Source organism: Melanerpes formicivorus, unplaced genomic scaffold (assembly GCF_026170545.1).
Source record: "Melanerpes formicivorus ecotype bairdi unplaced genomic scaffold, bMelFor1.0.p_v2 SCAF_39, whole genome shotgun sequence".
NCBI lineage: Eukaryota > Metazoa > Chordata > Aves > Piciformes > Picidae > Melanerpes > Melanerpes formicivorus.
The window spans coordinates 6,209,472-6,231,114 of record NW_027142391.1 but is presented as its reverse complement, the minus strand read 5'-3'; the positions used below and the strand labels follow the sequence as shown (position 1 = coordinate 6,231,114).

Genomic DNA, 21,643 nt, shown 5'->3' with positions numbered 1-21,643 from the left:
CCCCCTCCAAAAAAGGGTTTGTAAATGATATTATTCACAGGCATGTAGCAGTGCAAACTTTCATTCTGTGTATCAGTAGCTTTCTTCCTCCAAGAAGTGACTTTTGATCTGCCTTATAATCCTACAAGGATTTGGGCTGGAAGAAACCATAAAGATCACCTTGGACAGGGAGATCTCCCACTAGACCAGCTCACTCAGGGCCCATCCAACCTGGCTTTGAACGTGTCCAGGCTTGAAGCCTCCACAACTTTGGGCAACCTGTTCCAGTACCTCACCACCATCAAGGGGAAGATTTTCTTCCCTGTATCTCATCTAAATCTAGCTGTTTCTAGTTTGAAGCTGTCACCCCATGTCTTTGTAACAAGTCACTCTCCAGCTCTCCTGCAGCCCCTTCAAATCCTGGAAGGCTGCTCTAAGGTCTCCCCAGAGCCATAACAGAAACTGCCTGTATTATTTCAGCACTGCTTGATTACACTTTGGAGCCTACTCAGCACCTTAAAGCTGATTATAGCCTGACAAAACCACTGACTATTTCTCTGTATGACCATTTCCTAAAATTAATTTACTTAGTGGAGTTACTTTCAAAAGGAAGACTGAAACTAAAGCCTGAGATTCTCCAAGTAGTGGTCTTCAAAGGAAACACTCATTTTTGCTATCACTACATATTACTAGTGTCACATACAAAGCAACACCCTGACAAGCTAAAGAGATGTCTATCCTACTTCTGTAATGCGCACACGAATTCAACTGTCAAGTGAAAGCCAGGTTGTTCTTTTTCCTCAGAAAGGGAATTAAGAACACCAACCAAAAAATGGCCATTTCAGAAAACACAAAAGCAACTGAAGATTATTCTACTTCTACCAACAGCTGCTGGCTCTTACCCATGCAGCAATCGTGTCAAAGCTAACAGGGGTTGGCTCTCAATAATTTTGATGCTACCCAAGTTCACCAAGTTGTGTTGGGGAGGGGGATACAACCCCCCAAAAAACCCAACTAGTTTATCCTACTGCAGTTCTTTCTAAATCTCTACTGCATCTTAGCAACCACATGCAATGTTTCAATGCATACAAAGATATTGGTAAGAACTGTTCCTTTTCCTCAAGGCCTCCTAAACTGTTGTGCACGGTAGAAGGAAGATGGAAAGGATTTACTCCAGCTATGAAAACCTAAGACCAAGCCAGGCAGCAACTGTTGAATATTAACACCTGGGAGATAAAAGTACTTTGAATGCAGGCTACAAGAACAGAATTATTGAAGGAACTGAACTGCTGAAGAAGTTGTACAAGTAAGAGCAGGCAAGTTGTGAGAAACAACTGAGGCATAACCTTCAGCAAACAGAAGCCTGGTACATGAGGAGAATGCCAGGTGCCATCCTAAATATGCTCTAAAGGAGATTATGAACCTTGTGTCAGTAATCACTTGCAAACAGAGGTCAGATCAAGGTCAAGGAAAACAGTTCATGCTGTACTTTGTCTACACTAAACTCAGCCAGCTACTGACTTTTAAATGTCATCTCATCTTTACAAATGCATTAAGGCCTACCTCTTGTGGCCACACAGTCTGACTAGGCAGTGTGGGAGGATTTATTCAGAAATAAAGGTAATTCCTACTGCAATAGGAAGTTTTACACTCACTGATTGACTGGGCAAGCCACATCACACCTGTGAAAGTCACTTTCCCCCCCTGCTATAAACAGAGTTCATTAAACACATGGCAGAATCAAGACTATTTGGCAAATCATAGATATCTTTATGGTCCCAAGGACAAAGCCCCAAATGCATTCAACATTCAAAAGGATGTTTGTTTTACTGAATACAGAATAATTATGAGCTGTTTAATAGCTGCATGCTTTGAATAACTGAATCATAACACACTTCTCAAACAGTGTCTTGCCCAGTCATTTCTAAGGTATTAAAACTGCCAGTTTACTTTTCTGGAAAATGTGTTTCTAAAGGACACACTCATTCACAGTTGTTCAAACTTGGCAGCTCTTCCTGAGTTCTATTTTCTCCTCAATGTGTAAGATGACAACCTGGAACACAGGCCAAAACAAAGTTTAGGGGAAACAGGAAGAAAAAAAAAGAAAGAATTGAGCTCTGCAGGTAGCTAATAAATTCAAATTTCCCAACCCTTCAGAGAAGCTAGTCTAACAAGTTTCTTAAGCTGGCATTTCATCTAAAAGGTTACTTTATACCAACTGTCAATTTTTCACACACACACAAAGTTAAGTCACAACATCTTTCTCTTCCGACTCCTCTTTTATTGTAGAGCTGGAATAATTTAATTACTTTTAAGTCACTGCTCATCACAATTTCTTTTTCTCCCCCCCAAAATCCAAACAAGCAAAAGAAGACTAAAAAAAACCCCAAATCCCAAACCACCACAATTACAGGGCTAAGAAAATTCCCTCTCCAGGAGACACAGCTGAAGTCTGCACAAGGGGGTACAACAGCAGAAACCATTTTGGAATCCTAACTGCAGCTACTGCTAGCAAATCAGCAGAGAAAATATTATGCTTCTTGTGAGAAAATTGCTGTGAATTGCAAATATTAGCAGATGTTACTACAAACACTAAAATAATTGAATGCAAATGCAAGGAAGTAAAAACGATTCCAGTGGAACCTACTAGAAATAGAGCTACACAGGTTCAAAACGGGAGTGTGTGTTAGACAAGAATAAAGCACATACTGTGAACTGCCCCATCTTTTACAGCATCAAACTTTAATCCCAACAATTCAAGGCAACTAAAAACAAGGGGGGGGAAAGGGGTTTCCTGCTTCATGATACAAGAGCATAGTTGTACAGATAAGCAATTTTTGGGTAGTCTCAAATGTTTTGTCAGTATCGTGTCTGGGGCTGGCTTTTGCTGGTTTGGGGGTTGGATTTTTTCACTATTTGTCAGCCTTGGTTCAGAGTTTGTTCATAAAATGAAGGGAAAGACACATTGTTCCTAAACATGACAGTGAAACCTGTAAAATCTCCTCCAAGAGTCAGCACTTTAAGCCTGCTGTAAGATAGCACAAAACCAAAACCCCGGAATCACCGAACGCTATGATGCCATTTTTATCTAGAAACTCCATGGATGCAAATAAAGCTGCTGTGCCATGACAAACTACCTGAGAAATTATTCTGTCTGGCTTTTCTGATTTATAATCTAATCACATTCTTTCAAGCAGTCTTTCTAGCCTTTCAGGTAAATCACAGGCACCCAGATTTTATTTGCTAAGATAATGCACGTTTAGGAAAAAAAAGCACAATATGGCCTTTAATTTACCAGGAGTTACTTCTGCCCCCTGTTAAATACACTTTTCATCACAGGCAGCAAAGTGGGGAGACAAAACAAATATATGAGTGCTTGAATTTCAGTTTGTATTAGCTTAACCTACAAATCACTGTTCAACAAGCTGTGTGGCACCACTTTTCTCCCAGACCTCTCCACCAGCTCTAAAATAAAAGAATTATATAATCACTGTTCTCCTAAATACCTGAGTTTGTTCCCAATGTGACTTACAGTTAGCTGCCTGAAGATCAAGCCCTAAATTCCAAGTTTAAAAGCGATCTGCAATGGTGGCGTTTTAAATACCACCTCCTTTCCTTCCTTGGATCCTTTGTCACCCTCAGAGGATTCTAAAATCTACATATTCACCTACAAGAGGAATCCATATGCTTGTGCTACAACTGTAAATACTTCCTTTTCATATTTACTCCCTGGAAGTGATAGCTGCTATTGCGATTTTGGCCTAAAACAGTAGGCAAAATGTCAGTTATATAAGGCCATGCGTGGAGGCACATGCACTGTAAAATATATTGCCACTGGATTAGCCACGGAAAAAATAATGTATGCCAGGTTTGACATACATATTTACACAGAGACTACTGTATCTAACCCCCCCCCCCACCCCCGAAATGCTTCTCCCATCTTTCCTCCGCTTCCGAAATCCACCAAGAGCAGGCTTTCTCGCTGCCAGCTCAATTTTATAGCCAACAAGATCCCCAAAGATAACAAGAAACTGAAATCCACACAAAATAACACAGCCTAAATGTTCCATATGCAGCAGCGTTCGGCTACAGCAAAAAAACAAACCTCCACCACCAAAACCAACAAGCGCTCCTCGCTCGTAGCAGAGCCCGTTCCTCGGCCACACTTCACTTGCTCACGCTGCCTGCAGTAATTTTAGCAGCCTCCCCACCCACACAAAGTTGATAGTTTTCGGCAGGCTGACACAACCTTGCGCGCTGTTGCGCAAAGAGCATTCCCATCCCGAGGGCCAGCCCCGCGCAGCCCCCCGGCTGCCGCGGCGCTGCCCAGCTCCGCACGGAGACATTTTCCCCTCCCCGCGCAGCTCCCGCTTGCGGAGAGCAGCCCGGCGCCTCTCACACCGCCCCGGCCAACTTTTCCAGGCGGGCCGGCAGACACTACAACTTCCATGTTTCGCCCCGCGGCCCCCCTCCCCCCGGTTCGGCCGTCCCTCCCTCTCTCCCTCCTCCGGCTCGGGAGGCGGCGGCAGGGGAAGGTCACGGCGGCCGCCGTCGCCGCCTAGCCGGCAAAAGTTTGCGGGTCGCCCCCCTTCGCCGCCGCCATGGCCGGGGGCCGCGAGGAGCGGGCGCGGCGCAGCGGGGAGGGCCGTGGCCCACGGTTCGGCGCGGCGGGGAGGGCCCTACCTTTCTTGGCTTTCGGGGAGTGCCGCCGGCTCCGGGCGCTGGCTCGCTCTTCCTCAATAGCGGCGGCTATCTCCGGGTCGTCCTCCCCATTGTACCACACCAACAGCTCCTCGCCGGGCGCGATTGGCTGCCGGGAGAGAAGAGAGAGGCGTGGAGCCAATCAGGCGGCGGCTTGTTGGCGGCGGGCCGCGGGGCGGGGGAGAGGCCGCTGCGGCGCCGACGGCGGTGGCCTCGCGCAGCCCGCGGCGCCCCGCGCGCCAAGGGCGCCGTCGCCCGCGCCCCCTGGCGGCCGGAGGGCGCGTAATGCCTGAGCTTCCCCCCGCTCCACCGAACCGGGGCCGGCAGCAGCCCAGCCACCACCAGCTCTGGTCGAGTGCAGCCAAGGGGGCTCGGCACCGAGAAATCGCCTTTCTCCGGCAGGCCTGTTCCTTAATTCCACGGTCATTAAACAGACCTGAAGGTATGAGCGGGAACACCCCCAATCCTGATTTAAATCCCCACAGTGAGCTCACTGCAGTGAAATCTGGGGGCTTATCACTAGTGCTATCTACAGTTTATATATATATGTCTATATATTAGATTACTGTTATATCTTTTACAGTAGATTAGGTAATATAAACGTGTATATAGAAAATATATATTCACACTTACTGCAGTTTAACTCTCTTCAGGGAGCTATCAGTATTACTCCAGCTAAATGCACCTAAAAGTATTAAATAATGAGTAAAACTATTCAGTCACCCACTAAAGCTGGAGTTCAAGGAGATACAGAGGAAACCAGCCAATTCCTATCTTTAACACATCCACTTAATCACAATAGCAACAACTTGTTGGCCATTCCAAATTTGTTATTCAGAATTTTTTATCTAATCCCCAAATGCACAGAAAAGACCAAATTGGCCAAACAAGCATCACTGCAATTGCTACTCTCCTTCTATCAATCTGATCAATATCAGTTTCTCTGGTTATTTCACAATCTAAAATGTTATCAGACACAAGCTATCAAGTCCCCCAAGCTTGCAGACTAGAAGTCCTGGAGAAAAGAAGGCTCTGGGGATACCTTAGAGCAGCTTCCTAGTACCTGAAGGGGGGCTACAAGAAAGCAGGGGAAGGACTTTTCACAAGGGCTTGTAGGGATAGGATGAGAGAAAATGGATTGAAGCTGGAAGAGGAGAGATTTAAACTGGGTATTAGGAAGAAATTCTTTACAGCAAGCATGGTGAGACACTGGAACAGGCTGCCAGGGAGGTCATGAATGCACCCTCCCTAGAGGTATTCAAGGTTGAATAAGGCTTTGAGCAATCTGGTCTAGTGGAAGGTGTCCCTGCCCATGGCAGGAGGGTGGGAACTGGATGATCTTTAGGGTCCCTTCCAACCCAAACCATTCTGTGAATTCATGAATCTTGCCATTTCCTGAAAGTCTCTTCAAAAATCCAAAGCCTCCAATTGGAATGTCTTCCTTCACCCTGAACTACAACCCCACTCTTTCCAGAGCTCAACAAACACTGGGTTAGTGCAGATAAGGTACTACTATTAGAGTCATAACCTCAGAGCCAAGTGTATCCTCACACTACTATTTCAAGTCTGAAGCCAACGGGAATTTTTGTATCAGGAACAATAGTATTTGTCTCTTCTAAAGCACTTGTCAGAACATCTCACAGCACTTGATAAAGCTGATAATTATCTTCATACCCTCAGACACTGGAACAACAAGAGATGCAAGATCCCAACAACTATGCTAAGTGTTTAAAGTCGTAACATAAGCAAAGCCCACAGTCTGGCTTCCTTCACAGCTCTGGAGACCTGATAGGATAAATTGTGGTTAAACTTACTTGCATTATGCAGCTGTTTTGCAGCAAGGAATGAAGAAGAGCTGTCTGAAGCAGACAACCTCTCATCTAAACAATCTACAAACTCGGAGAACAGAGCTGGCAAAAATTGGAGGCAATGCAAACACCGGATGGTAACGAGGGATGCAGTTTGTTAGCTGCATGGCTGCAGATAACATTCAACATGATGGATTTAGTTTTGCTGTAACTGCTCTGGAATCTAAATTCAGCCCTCAAACCTTGGGCTTCTAAAATGAGATGCAGCAGCTTCACAAGCAGACAATTAAACCAGCTCCCTCAGTAGCTAAGAAAAAGACTACACTGACCAACTGGGACACTAGAAGACACACAGCTGGCTCTCACTGAGGACACCATCTAGCAACTCCAAAAAACAACCTTCTCCAAACTACTACCTAGAATAGTGTCAGGTTGGGATATAGCTTGGTTAAAAAGTACCCATTCTGGAAAGGCTCATTAGGTGAGTAACTAGCTCATGCTTGCTGGTGCTTTAACTACAACATTTAACATTCCTTAATCTGAACTTTTTCTGTCCCCAAGGTTTCCATTTCAAAATTTCTTGTCAAGAATTACAGCCTAGCAAGTCACAGCCTAAGAAGCTGTAGTACAGACTAAAATTCAGTTCATTGTACAAGTACAAGCACTGCAATGTGTCCTGTGAAGACAGACATTTGCTTGCCTGACCTTAGAGTGTCTATTTTTCCCACCACAGGCACTGCTGTGATAAATGCCTTTGGATGTGGCTTTATCTCCCCAAATGTAACCACAGTGGCCAGTTCGTGGCACTGGGACCTGTGTGCAATTCACACTATGTAATAGGGAGGCTCTTCTTACAAACAATGAAATGCTTGACAAAAGTTAAGCAAGGACAGTTTCACAGCCAAGCTTGAGAAGACTTTTTGACACCGAGTTGTCACTGCTGGTTTACTTCTTCAGCAATTCTGAAGTCCTGTACTAGGTGCAGAACATCACTATTCACTGAGCTCCTTTCAACCACCCAGGGAGGTGGCTGAGGCCCCATCCCTGGAGAGATTCAAGGTCAGGCTTGACAGGGCTCTGGGCAGCCTGACCTAGTTGATGGTGCCCCTGCTTACTGCAGAGGGGGTTGGACTAGATGACCTTTGGAGCTCTCTTCCAACCCAGACCATCCTATGCTTTTATGATTTGGAGAGGAACAAGAACTTCTGGACCCCCATGTTCCATCCAAATATCACAACTCTCATACACATATCCTGGGGAAAGCATATGCAAAGCAGCCTACAAATATTCTCAGTCAAGCAAAGATGAAGAGAAGTGGAAAAGAAAAATATTTGCTTGTGCTCACTTAAAATTTTTCATCTTATTACTATTCATTTACAGCAGGGAACAGGGAAGTGAAAGCTCTGTGCAGTTTTGAGCTCCTTTTACACCAAGCAAATTTGGACTTTGCTTATCTTAGCAATAGAGCCTGTTTAACTTACAATTCAGAAACCTACAAAAAGCTGAAGGAAACCTTGGGAAACAAAGTAGGTAGCCATGACAGGATTTTAAATGCTCGGAGGGAAAGCAGGGCAAAATTAGATGCAAGCCACCCTCATTCTCCTTTGGGGGGTAAATAAAAACTGTGCTATTTGTTTAGCACCAAATGGGATTCCCCTAAATTTATGATTTAAGATAAAGATCAGGAAAGAACCATGGGTAGATACCTGGGCTGGTAAACTTAACAGCAGCTTGGAAGTTGGCAGTGTATACACTGCAACACATTGTATGTAGGAAGAGAAAGGCTGTTGGGATGCAATTTATTGCATGCTGTCTTTTGTCTCAGTTATCAGTAAGGTGTGATGTCAATCCAAGACTGATATGAACTCTACAAGAACAATAATCTCTGATACAGGAGGTGAGACACAAACAAGCCTTTAAATAAATGCAACACAGAAGCAACTGCAGTTTGTAAAGAAAGCACAGGACACTACAATTCTTTTCCCAAGGTATACAGTTTCCCTGCAGGCCTGGGATAGTAAAACCTGATACAAGAGGCAATATTAGTTCATAGATTGGTTTAGGTTGGAAAGGACCTTAAAGATCATCCAGTTTCAACCCCCTCAACCAGCATGGCCTTGAACACCTCCAGGGAGGGCACATCCATGACTTCCCTGTCAGCCTGTTCCAGTGTCTCACCACCCTCACTCAAGAATTTCTTCCTCATCTCCAGTCTAAATCTCCTCTCCTCAAGCTTCAATCCACTGTCCCTCATCCTATCACTAGAAGCCCTTGTCAAAAGTCCCTCCCCAGCTCTCCTGTAGCCCCCTCCAGGTATTGAAAAGCTGCCCTAAGGTCTGCCTGGAGCCTTCTCTTCTCCAGGTTGAATGCCTACTTGCTCTGGAACATCTAAAGACCTCACAATTCACAGTGGATGAAACTCACAAGGATTTAAATGCTTTAATGTAGTAACTTCCCCTTGGAACCACACATTTGAAATCTCCTCTACACCTCTCCTATGCTGTCAGTCACTTAGAGCTTAACTTCAAACTTCTTTACACTGATTTTAGTGTAAAAGTCTGGGCACTGTCAATTTGTCCCTTAAAATAATGATTAAGTTTACAAACCACTAGACAAGCTTTCTTAATGCCTTCTTTTGGTCTTTAATTTATTATCCATCCCAAGCCTATGGACAGAATATTGCATTTAAACTATTCCTATTAAAAATTCCTGTTAGGAATAGCTCACTTGTGCAAATAAACACAAAATGTGACCTTCTAAATCTTGACCTGATTCATCAGCATGCTGAATGTTTCATGGCAGTGAAAACTGTCCAACTTCATGTCAAGTTTCTGCTTCAGAAAGAATCACTGATTAAGCAAGGCTGGAATTTTCCTTCCACATCACTTCTCCAACAGGTGGGAGAAGAGAATCAAATCTATTGAAATAGATGGTTCAAAAATAGTTGAAGTATCAGTATGCACTTTCAGCAAGCATTCATTATGACAGATTTGTGACCTTTTTACCCCAATATGGAACAAAGTTAAGCTTTACACACAGTGAAGCAACTCAGACCTTTCTACAGCCACCTCTAAAACTACCTGCCAAGGCACCTGTGTCACAGCTGCAGTGACAATCAAAGAAGGGCAGAACTGTGGCTGCAATGCTCTTGGGACTGACTTAGTTTTGGAAACAGTGTGGTTCCTTCTGAGCAGCATGAAGCCAGGCTTACTAACACATCCCAACCTGGCTCATGCAGAACTAGTTTGAGCATGTCCACACTGTGCTTCTGGAACTAAGTCTACAAGGCAGGAACAACTCTGTGGTTCTGGAGCAACTCAGGCCCCAATGCCCTGCTTTGTGATACACCAAAGACCGAAACTACTCATAGCTTCTGTTGGCCTCTGAGAGGTTCAGCAGCAAGCCTTTGTGCAGAGGCAGCCTGGAGGTAATGCCATTCCTCATGTAACACTCCCTCCAAGTAGCACAGACACCAACATGAGTTTCCACAAGCTCGCCTGGGACTGCTATTGCCAGTGCTTAACTGGAGCTAAGAAACACTCCCACAGCACACACTCATCTAACTGGCTACTGCAGGGGCAAACAATGGCTGCTGAAGGTGCCTCCCTGAAGAAGCCCTTCACATCCCAAAATAAAATCTCACACTGCAACCAGTCCCAGACAGATCTTTAAAGCAATAAAGCTGACCTTCATAGGCTGCTCTAACACCGTGGCAGCATCTCCTTGATGGCAAGGCCAACACAAGACACAAGAGAAGACAGTCAAAGAAACACAAGGATCTCCCAGATGATGAGGAAAGGCATTTGTTACTCTGCCAGCAGTGCTCAGCCTCTTCTAGCAGTGTGATGATTTTCCAAAGTGCAGCACTATCCAACAGAAAACAAACTTGAAATGTGTGAATGCTTGTCTCTATCAGGACTAAAATCTTTGCAGAAGAAGTTCAATGAGGGAAAATTTTCATCTGCCAAAAGCACACTTACATTAATGAACTAGAGTGGCTAGGGGCAAAGGCAGAGTTAACCCAGGATAAAGCGTCCAGATGAAACTAAGCTGGCTACCAACTCACACTGGGAGCCTGCTCTCAGTGAATAAACACTGAGGAGAAGTCACTAGCTGGCTGACAAATACACTTCACAGCCACAATATTCCAATACTAGCATACCCTACCATTACTGATGGTTGAATCAGTTCTTTCTTGGTTTGGGAGATACAGCACCCCTAGAATTACACATCCTTTTTCCTGTCTCTTACTCCCTGAATAAAACTGGAATGGTATCAAATCAGGAAAATGTTTCATGAACCTGCTTACAGAAGTATCTTGACAATCAATGTTTCTGATGTGATGCAAGACTATAAAAGCAGATGATTTCTGAAAGAAGCCTCATCAGGAAGTGTCTCACTATCTGCAGAAATAGAAAGCTACTTGCTTTATATAATCTGCTTTGGGTTTTCATCCTAGTTTGTATCAAATTTGGTGCTACAGCAAATCACTAACCAAGACAGACTTGGTGTTCACACATATCCTGTATTTTGACAGTAGATATTAATGTCAACTCTACTGGCATAGAAAATTTATTCTTAGATCATGGAATGGTTTGAATTGGAAGGGAAACCTTAAAGATCACTTAGTTTCAAGCCCTTTGCCATGGGCAGGGACACTTTCATAGTATCATAGTATCAGTCAGGGTTGGAAGGGACCACAAGGATCAGCTAGTTCCAACCCCCCTGCCATGGGCAGGGACACCTCACACTAGATCAGCCTGGCCAGAGCCTCATCCAGCCTGCTCTTAAACACCCCCAGGGACGGGGCCTCAACCACCTCCCTGGACAACCCATTCCAGGGCTTCACCACTCTCATGGGGAAGAACTTCCTCCTTACCTCCAGCCTGAATCTCCCCACCTCCAGCTTCATTCCATTCCCCCTAGTCCTATCACTACCTGAGATCCTGAGAAGTCCCTCCCCAGCTTTCTTGTAGGCTCCTTTCAGATACTGGAAGGCCACAATGAGGTCACCTGGGAGCCTTCTCTTCTCCAGACTGAACAGCCCCAACTCCCTCAGTCTGTCCTCATAGGAGAGGTGCTCCAGCCCTCTGATCATCCTCGTGGCCCTTCTCTGGACACCTTCCAGCACTTTCCACTAGCCCAGGTTGCTAAAGGCCTCATCCAACCTGACCTTGAACCCCTCCATAGAGGTGATATCCACAACCTCCCTGGGCAACCTGTTCCAGTGTCTTACTACCCTCACTGGAAAGAATTTCTTCCTACTCCCCAGTTTAAATTTGCCTTCTTCCAGCTTCAATCCATATCCTCTCATCCTATCACTACAAGCCCTCGTAAAGCATCCCTCTCCAGCTTTCTTGTAGGGCCCCTTCAGGTGTGGAAGGCAGCTCTAAGGTCTCCCTGGAGCCTTCTTTTCTCCAGACTGAACAGCCCCAACTCTTGTAGGCCAACCAAAAAAGCAGCATCTCCTAGGCTTTAATTTCACAGAATGTTCCAAAATCTGTTTACTGCAAAGAAGAAATAAATAAGATAATAGAATAGAATAAATAAAATAGAATTTGAATAAAGGGGAATTGAAAGTATTAATAATAAAAAGTAACAGGGTAGTAACTGATTCTCCAGACACTGATACCTTTAAACTTTTGTAGTAGATGGTCCTGTTGATCTCCAGAGGAAAAAGGTTTTGCTCCTTGCCCGAGCGTGCCCAGTTTATATAGCGCAGCCAGTTGCCTTTGGCTGGGTCAGTTGCATCCACACACATCCAGCCCAGGTTGGGGTAATACACCTAGGAGGCAGCAAATGGACAGCTGACAACACTAAAATACTGCACATTCCAAAGCTACACCATGTACCAGATAGCTAAGGCCAGAGATAACACAAAGGCTACAGGCAGAGGTAGTGGCTGTACTGTGGGGGTTGCAGTTTGTTCTCTTGGGGCTTTTTTGCAACAACAAAAAAATTACTTTATTACTTTTCAGTTAAAGCTTCTAGTTCACAGAACACTGTGTAAAGGCCTCCTGCATGGTGAGAAAGGAAATAGCTGCAACTCCTCTATATGGCATTGTGACTAACTGATTCTTGTGAACAGCACTGCAGGTCCCTCAGCACAGTTGTGCCACTCGCTCTGAACCTGCAGAGAGCATTTCCCCTCACTTTTTAGTCCCTTGTTGTCACTTTCCTACCTGTGGCTTTTCTCTACAGAAAATGGAGCTATGTTCAAGTCTCTTTCTCTCCTCAGACATGGCAAGCATACAGACACCCAAAACTCACCTTTCACAATGAAATGCTAGCATGACAGTGCAAAACTACTGACTGGAGAGGTCGGCTTTTTGAAGCCTGAATTGTTCTTCAGATTGACTTCACTATAGAATCAAAAATGGGATTCTTGTGGCAAAGGTTGTTCTCCGTGGACCTAACCACTCCCATATACTGCCAGCCTTTTACAAACCATGTTTTCTAGCAGTTAAGATTCTTTAGTGGTTGCAGTTAAGATTCTTTAGTGGTTTCAGATATCAGCATATGGAACCAACTGTTGTGGTCTCATTCCAGCTGCCTTTCCCCGCCCCCTCCCCCTAATTCCCAAATGAGTCTGAAAAGCATCACACAATTACTTTGAAACTTCACAAGAGTTCTCCTTACCACCTGCATTGCAAGCTATACAGCTGTGGAGCAGGGTTTTTTTTGCAACTATCATATCTGAAAACACATTTCAAAAACCATTAAGTCATCTCCACTGAGAACATTCAAAATCCAGCCCTGAGACAAACAGCTGCAAGGTCAGAAATTGACTTGACTGATTCCATCTCACTAAATGTTCCTGTACCAGATCAAAACTGGAGATACTTCATGCCATGGAGCTCGTGGAACATTAGCTCAGTGCAACAAGCAGACTTGAACACTTTATTACTTCCCTGAATGGGAATTTGCACTTATGGAAAACTGTTTGAGATCAGCTGCTCTTTATAGGAGCTATAGTAGGGTTGTGTATGTAGCCAGTGCTTTGGAGAGTTCCAATTATGCAGGCCAGGGGCCAGCAGAATGACTATCAATATCTTTACCCTAAAAATCTGTAAACTAGCAAGCTCTGTTCCAGAATGTGCTGTGCCACAGCTCCTCCATCCCTCCTCTCCTTGGCCATTCACTTAGCCAAAGCCATCTGCTCCATGTCTTTGGGAAGACTGAAGAAGTCTTGGAGCAGTTATGATCTTAAGGGCATTGCAGAGAGGATTCATCTCCAGATGAACACATCTACATTTTGAAATCTACATAATATCCAAGGTCTTATGACTCTCAGTGGATCTTCAAGAGCTCTTCAGCTGTCCAGACAGTATTTGCTTTAAGGCAAACCCAAACACAAGCAGCACAAGAAATACTGCAACAGTTGAGAGCTTCTAGAAAAGCCACAAAAGCAAACCCAATTCCCATAACAAAGCTGGTTTTCAAAGAGCTAAAATGAGGAGCACCATGGCTTCCTGAAGAGATTCCATATCCTTCTCATTTCCCTAATTTCATGAGCAGTTGACAGCACTCATTTGCAGAAGGGGTATCACACAGGGTTCAAACCAACAAAGCAAAGCTTTATGAGCAACAGACTCAGGGGGAAGGGTGATCCACAGACTACTGCAAGAAAATTAACCCAGCCATTGCAAACAATGCCACTAGTTTAAAGCTTTGTAACTCAGGCTGGTGGCTCAGTCCAAGTGTCTACAAATAACTGTTTCTGATGGCAGACAGATGGTAATTATTTCACATGTCCATCTCTGAAAAAATTAAAGGCTACATACAAAATATGGACCTAGAGACAAGTACTTTCTTCCATGGACAAGCTGTTTCTTACCTCCCACATGTAAACATTGCTCTTCACTTGAGATCTTTTCTTCTTGTCACCAACAAATGGTCCAAACTTCTTGCCTTTTAAAATTGACTTTGTTGCCCAGACACCTGAAGAGACACAGAGCAGTAGTTAAAAGTAACCTAACTTATCTCAAGCAAATCTTCTACTTGCAATTCCTATTTCCTAAGACCATTACAGGTGTCTGTCTCAGCCTGGGGAGCATTCTACAATATTAAGATCACAGGAAGGAAATTGAAGCTCACTAAAATTAATCCAAGCAATCCTCTCCTCAAAACTCACTTCAGCCATAAAAAGTTTAAAGCATTCATGTGATTTCATTCTTTCTCGTGGCCTACTATAGCTGTGAAGACAAAACCTGCCTCATTGTTGTGTGTCCTTCAGGTGATATGCACAAAAACCATAAAAGCAAAGTAGTTTTTATGTGGTGAAGTCCCAGATTTCAGCTGTTTTGCTGTCTAAACACATTATTAAACATAAAAAACCCTATTTCCTCTCTCTGAAGCCATGTCAGGCAAGTGAAGCCCTCACAAAAGTTGTGGGCCTACTTTACAGTACATTTTGAAGGACAAAACGTTAAAGATTGGTTAAGATGTGTGGGCCTGCTCACCAGTTTATTGACAAGCTTTAACCCAGCTGAAAATGGACAGCTGCAGTTCACATATTACAGCAATAAAAAACTAAGGACAGATTGGCAAATATTTGCTAATTAAACAGAACATTCTCAGTCAGACCTTGCTAGATCATGGAAAGATTAACCTCACTCCAAGGATTTTATACTCTGCTACTAACAGTAATGCATTTACTCTTCAGGTTTATTCCTCCAGCTAGCAGCTTTCAGTAGAGAGTTATCCAGTCTGCAATTTTGACTTCCAGAGTCCTCCCACATCAAACTGGACATCCAATCTGAAGACTCACAAACATTATCTTGGGATACTGGAGAAACTTAGAGGCTTTCCACTCTTTACAGCAGAAACTACTGCAGATAAACGCACCAGACATCATCCCTACTCAGCACAGCAGAGCACCAACTTTCACACTGACTTCCATTGATGTGAGCTAGTGTAAAACAGTCTGAATTCTCTCTTCACAGCTGAAGCACTCACCAAGCCGTGTCTTGTCAACAGCAGATGGGAAGAGCCTCACGTCCTCGGGAAGTCCCCTAAGCACGTGCTCAGGTACATCATCTAAGGTCTCCACAACAACAGTAGATTCAGTTGTGTTCTACAAGTCAAACAAGCCAGAAGGATCATACCAGAAACACAAAGCAATAACACAAGAAATTACCAACCCATACAAGCTACTGACTTGAAATGTAAGTCCTAACTCCTGACTTGAAATGGAAACATTTCCAGGCTGCCATTTCAACCAAGGTCTCCTCCTCAACATGCTAGTGGAGGAGTATCTTTTTACCAGAACATTGGTGTTTCCACTGTCATTTTCAGCACACTTCTTTATACTTTAATGCAGAGTTCTAAGAAGACACCAGAGTTGCACACAAACCACTGACAGCTGAAGCTGCTGTAAAGATTTCTTTGCTTCAGTTAATGGATGTGTTTTGATTACAAAAAGCATGCAGTGAGTAAATCTAACTGAAAAGCTTTTCGTGTATCTCTTAGGTCATTCATTTTCTTTGGCCTCTCACAGAATCATAGAACCAGTCAGGGTTGGAAGGGACCACAAGGGTCATCTAGTTCCAACCCCCCTGCCATGGGCAGGGACACCCCACACTAGATCAGCCTGGCCAGAGCCTCTCCTTAAATATGAACTCAGAATGTTCCTGTGAGCTACCAGAACAGAACTGAAGGCATTTTAATTTTGCTGTCAGACTGTGACTTACCTGACAGCATTACTATATTATACCTGAAGATGAATGACCAGAGAACTACTGTGGTTCTATACCTTGGAAAATAGCTAGATCTTTTAGAGTGTGGTTTCACAGAAGTTCAGGCTCAGTGTTAAGTCTTTGAAAACACTCTATTTGGTAATCCAAAACTCATTCATAGCAGAGTTTTCAGTTGCACTGATCAGTCATGCCAGGAGAAGCTACATTTAACAAGTAATTAGGTCAGTAATGGAACATTACATTGAGACAACATTCTTTTGTGCCCTCTCTGATTGAAGCTCTTCCAAATGACAAAAACCTACAAAATACACTGGCAAGTTGATCCACCTGCCTTGTCTATCATGCTGAGACTTCCTCAAAAAGAGAATTACAGAAGTGTTCAGAGAACCAGTCCTAGAGTGTTAGGGTCTATGAGTTACCACTGAAAAAAAGAAAATCTCCAGTTGATAGAATCATAGAATGGTTTGGGTTAAAAGGGACTTCCAAAGGTCATCTAGTCCAACCCCCTCTGCAGTAAGCAGGAGCATCCTCAACTAGAGCAACTAGTACCTTAAGCATTCACTTGAAGCAGAGATTTAACACATCCAAGTGCCGGGTTCTGCACATTGGCCACAACAACCCCATGCAGTGCTACAGGCTGGGGTCAGAGTGGCTGAGAGCAGCCAGGCAGAGAGGGACCTGGGGGTGCTGGTTGATGGTAGGCTGAACATGAGCCTGAAGTGTGCCCAGGCAGCCAAGAGGGCCAATGGCATCCTGGCCTGCATTGAGAACAGTGTGGCCAGCAGGAGCAGGGAGGTCATTCTGCCCCTGTACACTGCACTGGTTAGGCCAAACCTGGAGTCCTGTGTCCAGTTCTGGGCTCCTCAGTTTAGGAAGGAGGTTGACTTGCTGGAATGAGTCCAGAGAAGGGCAACAAAGTTGGTGAGGGGTTTGGAACACAAGCCCTATGAGGAGAGACTGAGGGAGCTGGGGTTGCTTAGCTTGGAGAAGAGGAGGCTCAGGGGTGACCTTATTACTCTCTACAACTACCTGAAGGGAGGTTGTAGACAGGCGGATGATGGTCTCTTCTCCCAGGCAGCCAGCAGCAGAACAAGAGGACACAGTCTCAGGCTGCACCAGGGGAGGTTTAGGTTGGATGTTAGGAAGAAGTTCTATACAGAGAGAGTGATTGCCCATTGGAATGTGCTGCCTGGGGAGGTGGTGGAGTCACCATCATTGGAGGTGTTCAGGAGGAGATTTGATGGGGTGCTTGGTGCCATGGTTTAGTTGTTTAGGTGGGTTGGACGTGATGATCTTGAAGGTCTCTTCCAACCTGGTTTATTCTATTCTATTCTAATTGCTCTGATTCCACAACACATTTGGAAACAATATGGTTATTCTAGTTTTAAAATAGACAACTCTGTTTTTTCAAAGGAGTATGGAGCAGGAAAACATCTCAGCTCTTACCTAACCTGTCTGGAAACTCTAACTCAAGTTTTAAACAGTGAAGGAGGTAGATTAGTTTTCCCTCTAAATTACAGACAGCTACAAGAGACCTAATCTAACATTCAGACCTAACCTTTTCTGAAAGGGAGACAGAAAATGTTTTCATTATTCTAAGTTTCTGCTGTACCAGAAAAAGTTTCTCACTGCTTCTGGCAGACTAATGTCTTTAAGAGCAACACAGGGTGCTTTGAGTAGAAATCTGTATTAGCTGCATGCTTTTTGAATACCAAATAACCAGAAGATGAGAGAAGTAGTTAGAAGTGTTTCAGGACACACCATCATTTGTCCAAATTATACTGCTGGAACGTTACTGGTAATTAAAGTAATAAGAGGCAAGTGAACTGCTGTTTGGGTGGGTTGGATTGGTTGATGGGTCGGACACAATGATCTTGAAGGTCTCTTCCAACCTGGTTTGGTTTATTCTAATAAAGGTTTATTCTAAAGGATCACCTAGGGTAGTTAGCACAAGAATGCATCCAGGTAGGGTTTGAGACTCCACAGTAGCTGACACAACGAAGCTTGGATTTTTACTGCACTTCAGAGCTACTACTGGGTCTGTTGTTGTCTTTCTACCGCTCTAGCTACAAATAAGCCATTTCACTCCAAGGGCTGATGTTAAAAGTACCTGCAACACATATAATAATAAGCTAAAAGCAGCTTTTAGAGAGAATAAAAGGGTTTAGATAATGTCACAAAAACCTATTAATTCAGTAGAATCACAGAATCAATAAGGTTGGAAAAGACCTCAGAGATCATCAAGTCCAACCTATCACTCAACACGTATTTTAAACGTTAACCATAATACCTAACTAAATCATCAGCTGGGAACCCTTAGCCAGCAGGTCATAATTAATATGGAAAGGTTTAAAGTATTCTTATATTAAAGTTTGCAAGGCAATAGAAAGCTAATAAATTATTTATGAATGCCTAGTAGTAAGTGATTAGCTCCACTTTAAGGAGCCCACGAGGTTCAGCAGGCTGCTAAAACTATTGCTCGTACTATTATTTGTGTAACACGACAGTAAATGCTGCTCACACTCATCCTCAAACAGCCAGCTCTTTACTGCCCAATTAGAATCAGCAAAACTGAGGAAAAACTAGCAGAATTTCAAAGCTACAAGCATGGCCAGTTCCCTACAAAACCTGCTCATGTCATGAAAGGCTTGTGCTGGGTGAGAAGCAAGCATGCGTGGAACCACCTGCCACTGCCCTAAATAAATGACCTGCCCCCAGACAGCAAACTTCGATCATGTTGGTCAGAAACCAATGCTGGTGAGGATGGCTGTAACTGTTTTAAAGTGAAGGAGATTATACTTTAGCTCTGAACAAGCTTTAGGAGGAGTTAAACTAAGAAATAGGGTGTCTAGTAGAATCATAGAAGGCTCCGAGGTGACCTAATTGTGGCCTTCCAGTATCTGAAGGGGCTACAGGAAGGCTGGGGAAGGACTTCTCAGGATCTCAGGTAGTGATAGGACAAGGGGGAATGGAATGAAGCTGGAGGTGGGGAGATTCAGGCTGGAGGTGAGGAAGAGGTTCTTCACCATGAGAGTGGTGAAGCCCTGGAATGGGTTGTCCAGGGAGGTGGTTGGGGCCCTGTCCCTGGAGGTGTTTAAGACCAGGCTGGATGAGGCTCTGGCCAGGCTGATCTAGTGTGAGGTGTCCCTGCCCATGGCAGGGGGGTTGGAACTGGATGATCCTTGTGGTCCCTTCCAACCCTGACTGATACTATGATACTATGAATAAGGTTGGAAAAGACCTCAGAGATCAGCAAGTCCAACCTATCACCCAACACCTCATGACTAACTAAACCATGGCTCCAAGTGCCATGGCCAATCCTTTTTTGAACACCTCCAAGGATGTAATCGGACAAGGGAGAATGGTTTGAAGCTTTAGACTGGATCTTAGGAAGAAGTTCCTCAGTACCAGGGTAATGAGGCTCTGGAATAGGCTACCCACAGAGGTGGTGGATGACTCCTCCTTGGGGGTATTCAAGGACAGGCTGGATGAGGCCTTGAGCAGCACAGAGTAGTTGACAGGTGTCACTGCGTGTGACAGGGAGGTTGGAGTAGATGATCTCTGAGATCCCTTCCAACCTAAGTCATCCTGTGAAAGAACAATCTGGACAATACTGCAGTTGTCCAAGTAAAACCCCCTATTTCTGGAAGTGATCCTTGCACAAAGCACAGCTACAACTGTAGTTTTCATACACAGAGTAACACTCTGAGCATTTTCCACTGAGTACTCAGAAAATCCAAACCTTTACTGGAAATGTATCTTTAAATCTAACCCTACATGCTATCAAATTGAAGGGTTTTTCTCCCTAAAGCAAAACAGATGAAGCTTCTCAACCTTTTCTACTTAGCACTCGCTCTTTGTGAGGGTGTTACATATGGCAGCTCTCTTCCACATCTCAGAACGTGACTTGCTGAGTGAAGTTAGCAGAATGTCTTCTGCCAGCTTGAACAGCAACGACAAGGAAAATGACAAAAGCTGGAGTCACAGCAAGGTTATTCTATGGCTGCCTTGGTAAGCCCTAACAGCTGCACAGACACATCCTAGAGAGCTATTTGTAGGGGAGAAAGACCCCCAAATTGGAAACTATGGAAGGAAGAGAATGCCAAAAATCCCTTCCCATCCAAGACCGTGAGGAGACCAGGGTGAAGGGGAAACAAAAGTCTTTTTCTTTATAATAGCTGATGTCTATTCAAAGCAGAACAAAGTTTTATTCTGCTCTTCCAACAATGCAAAAGGAAAAAAGGGCAATGAAAGAAATCTGATTTTCAGACATCTGCAAGCCTTGAACTGATAGGCAAGAAGCCATGCCTCAGACAAAAGAGAAACACGCCGTCCTCAGCACGCCAAAGAAACCTCAATCTCTCTCTAGCACATTGCCCCATGATTTCATTAGGGGAAAACCAACCCTACTTCTCACTGTGGTTTCTAACAAATTATATAGACAGGGGAGATTACAGATAGTGAAAACAAGACAGCTATCAGAATTGTTCAAGTTTCAAGCTAGCAAAAGGTTATTTTGGTGGTGGTTTATTTGAGGGTTTGGTTTGTTTGGGAGTTTTTTTTTGGTTGGTTTTTAGGTGGGTTTGTTACACCCCTAGGGAGATGAGCAGTTCAAAATCTCAAGCTTGCAACAACTTTTACCCACCAAACTTCAAAAAGAAATAAAACATAGAAACATCAGCCCACTGATTTAAACAGAAGTGTTGAGCACTGTCTTCTACCCTCTGATGTGTGGGGGCGATATTCTTTACAAGGCACTGCGAAAGCAGTTCTGCTGTTTAAGTAGTTTATTTGTATGGAATAATATGCAACCAGACTTCATTTTGCATCTACCTCCATAAAGCCAAGATTAGTAGCTAACATTGAGAGCACAGCACCCAGACTCCTTTAACACCTGTCACATTAATGCATTTCACAAGTAGGAAGAGTGGGCATGGCCTAACACAGAACAATGCACTTCACACCTCAAACGGATGGTAATGAGTAACCCAGCACTCTGCAGTAGAATAAACAATTGCATTCAGTCAAATCAGCTGCAATCCCATTTTTATTTGCAATTTAAAATGTAGCCACTTAAGATAGTTTCCAGCTTACAACTTGTTCCCAAGGAATTAGAAACAGTGTGGCCAGCAGGAGCAGGGAGGTCATTCTCCCCCTGTATGCTGCACTGGTTAGGCCATACCTTGAGTACTGTGTCCAGTTCTGGGCCCCTCAGTTTAGGAAGGAGGTTGACTTGCTGGAGCAAGTCCAGAGAAGGGCAACAAAGTTGGTGAGGGGTTTGGAACACAAGCCCTATGAGGAGAGGCTGAGGGAGCTGGGGTTGTTTAGCCTGGAGAAGAGGAGGCTCAGGGGTGACCTTATTGCTCTCTACAACTACCTGAAGGGTGGTTGCAGACAGGTGGAGATTGGTCTCTTCTCCCAGGCAGCCAGCACCAGACCAAGAGGACATGGTCTCAG

The 21,643-nt window shown here is 44.2% G+C and overlaps 1 protein-coding gene across 3 annotated transcripts in view; it reads right to left on the bottom strand.

Moving 5' to 3' along the window:
- The window catches only part of PRDM2 (PR/SET domain 2), a 69,325-nt gene that overhangs the window by 38,072 nt on the left and 9,610 nt on the right, over nt 1–21,643 (bottom strand). For all 3 annotated transcript variants that reach the window (XM_068158482.1, XM_068158484.1, XM_068158485.1), the window contains exons 3-6: nt 15,447–15,564; nt 14,326–14,429; nt 12,121–12,273; nt 4,663–4,789 (exon numbers count right to left, since the gene is read on the bottom strand). In XM_068158482.1, the coding sequence (XP_068014583.1) occupies nt 4,663–4,789; nt 12,121–12,273; nt 14,326–14,429; nt 15,447–15,564 (502 nt within the window). The remainder of the gene's footprint in view (nt 1–4,662; nt 4,790–12,120; nt 12,274–14,325; nt 14,430–15,446; nt 15,565–21,643) is intronic.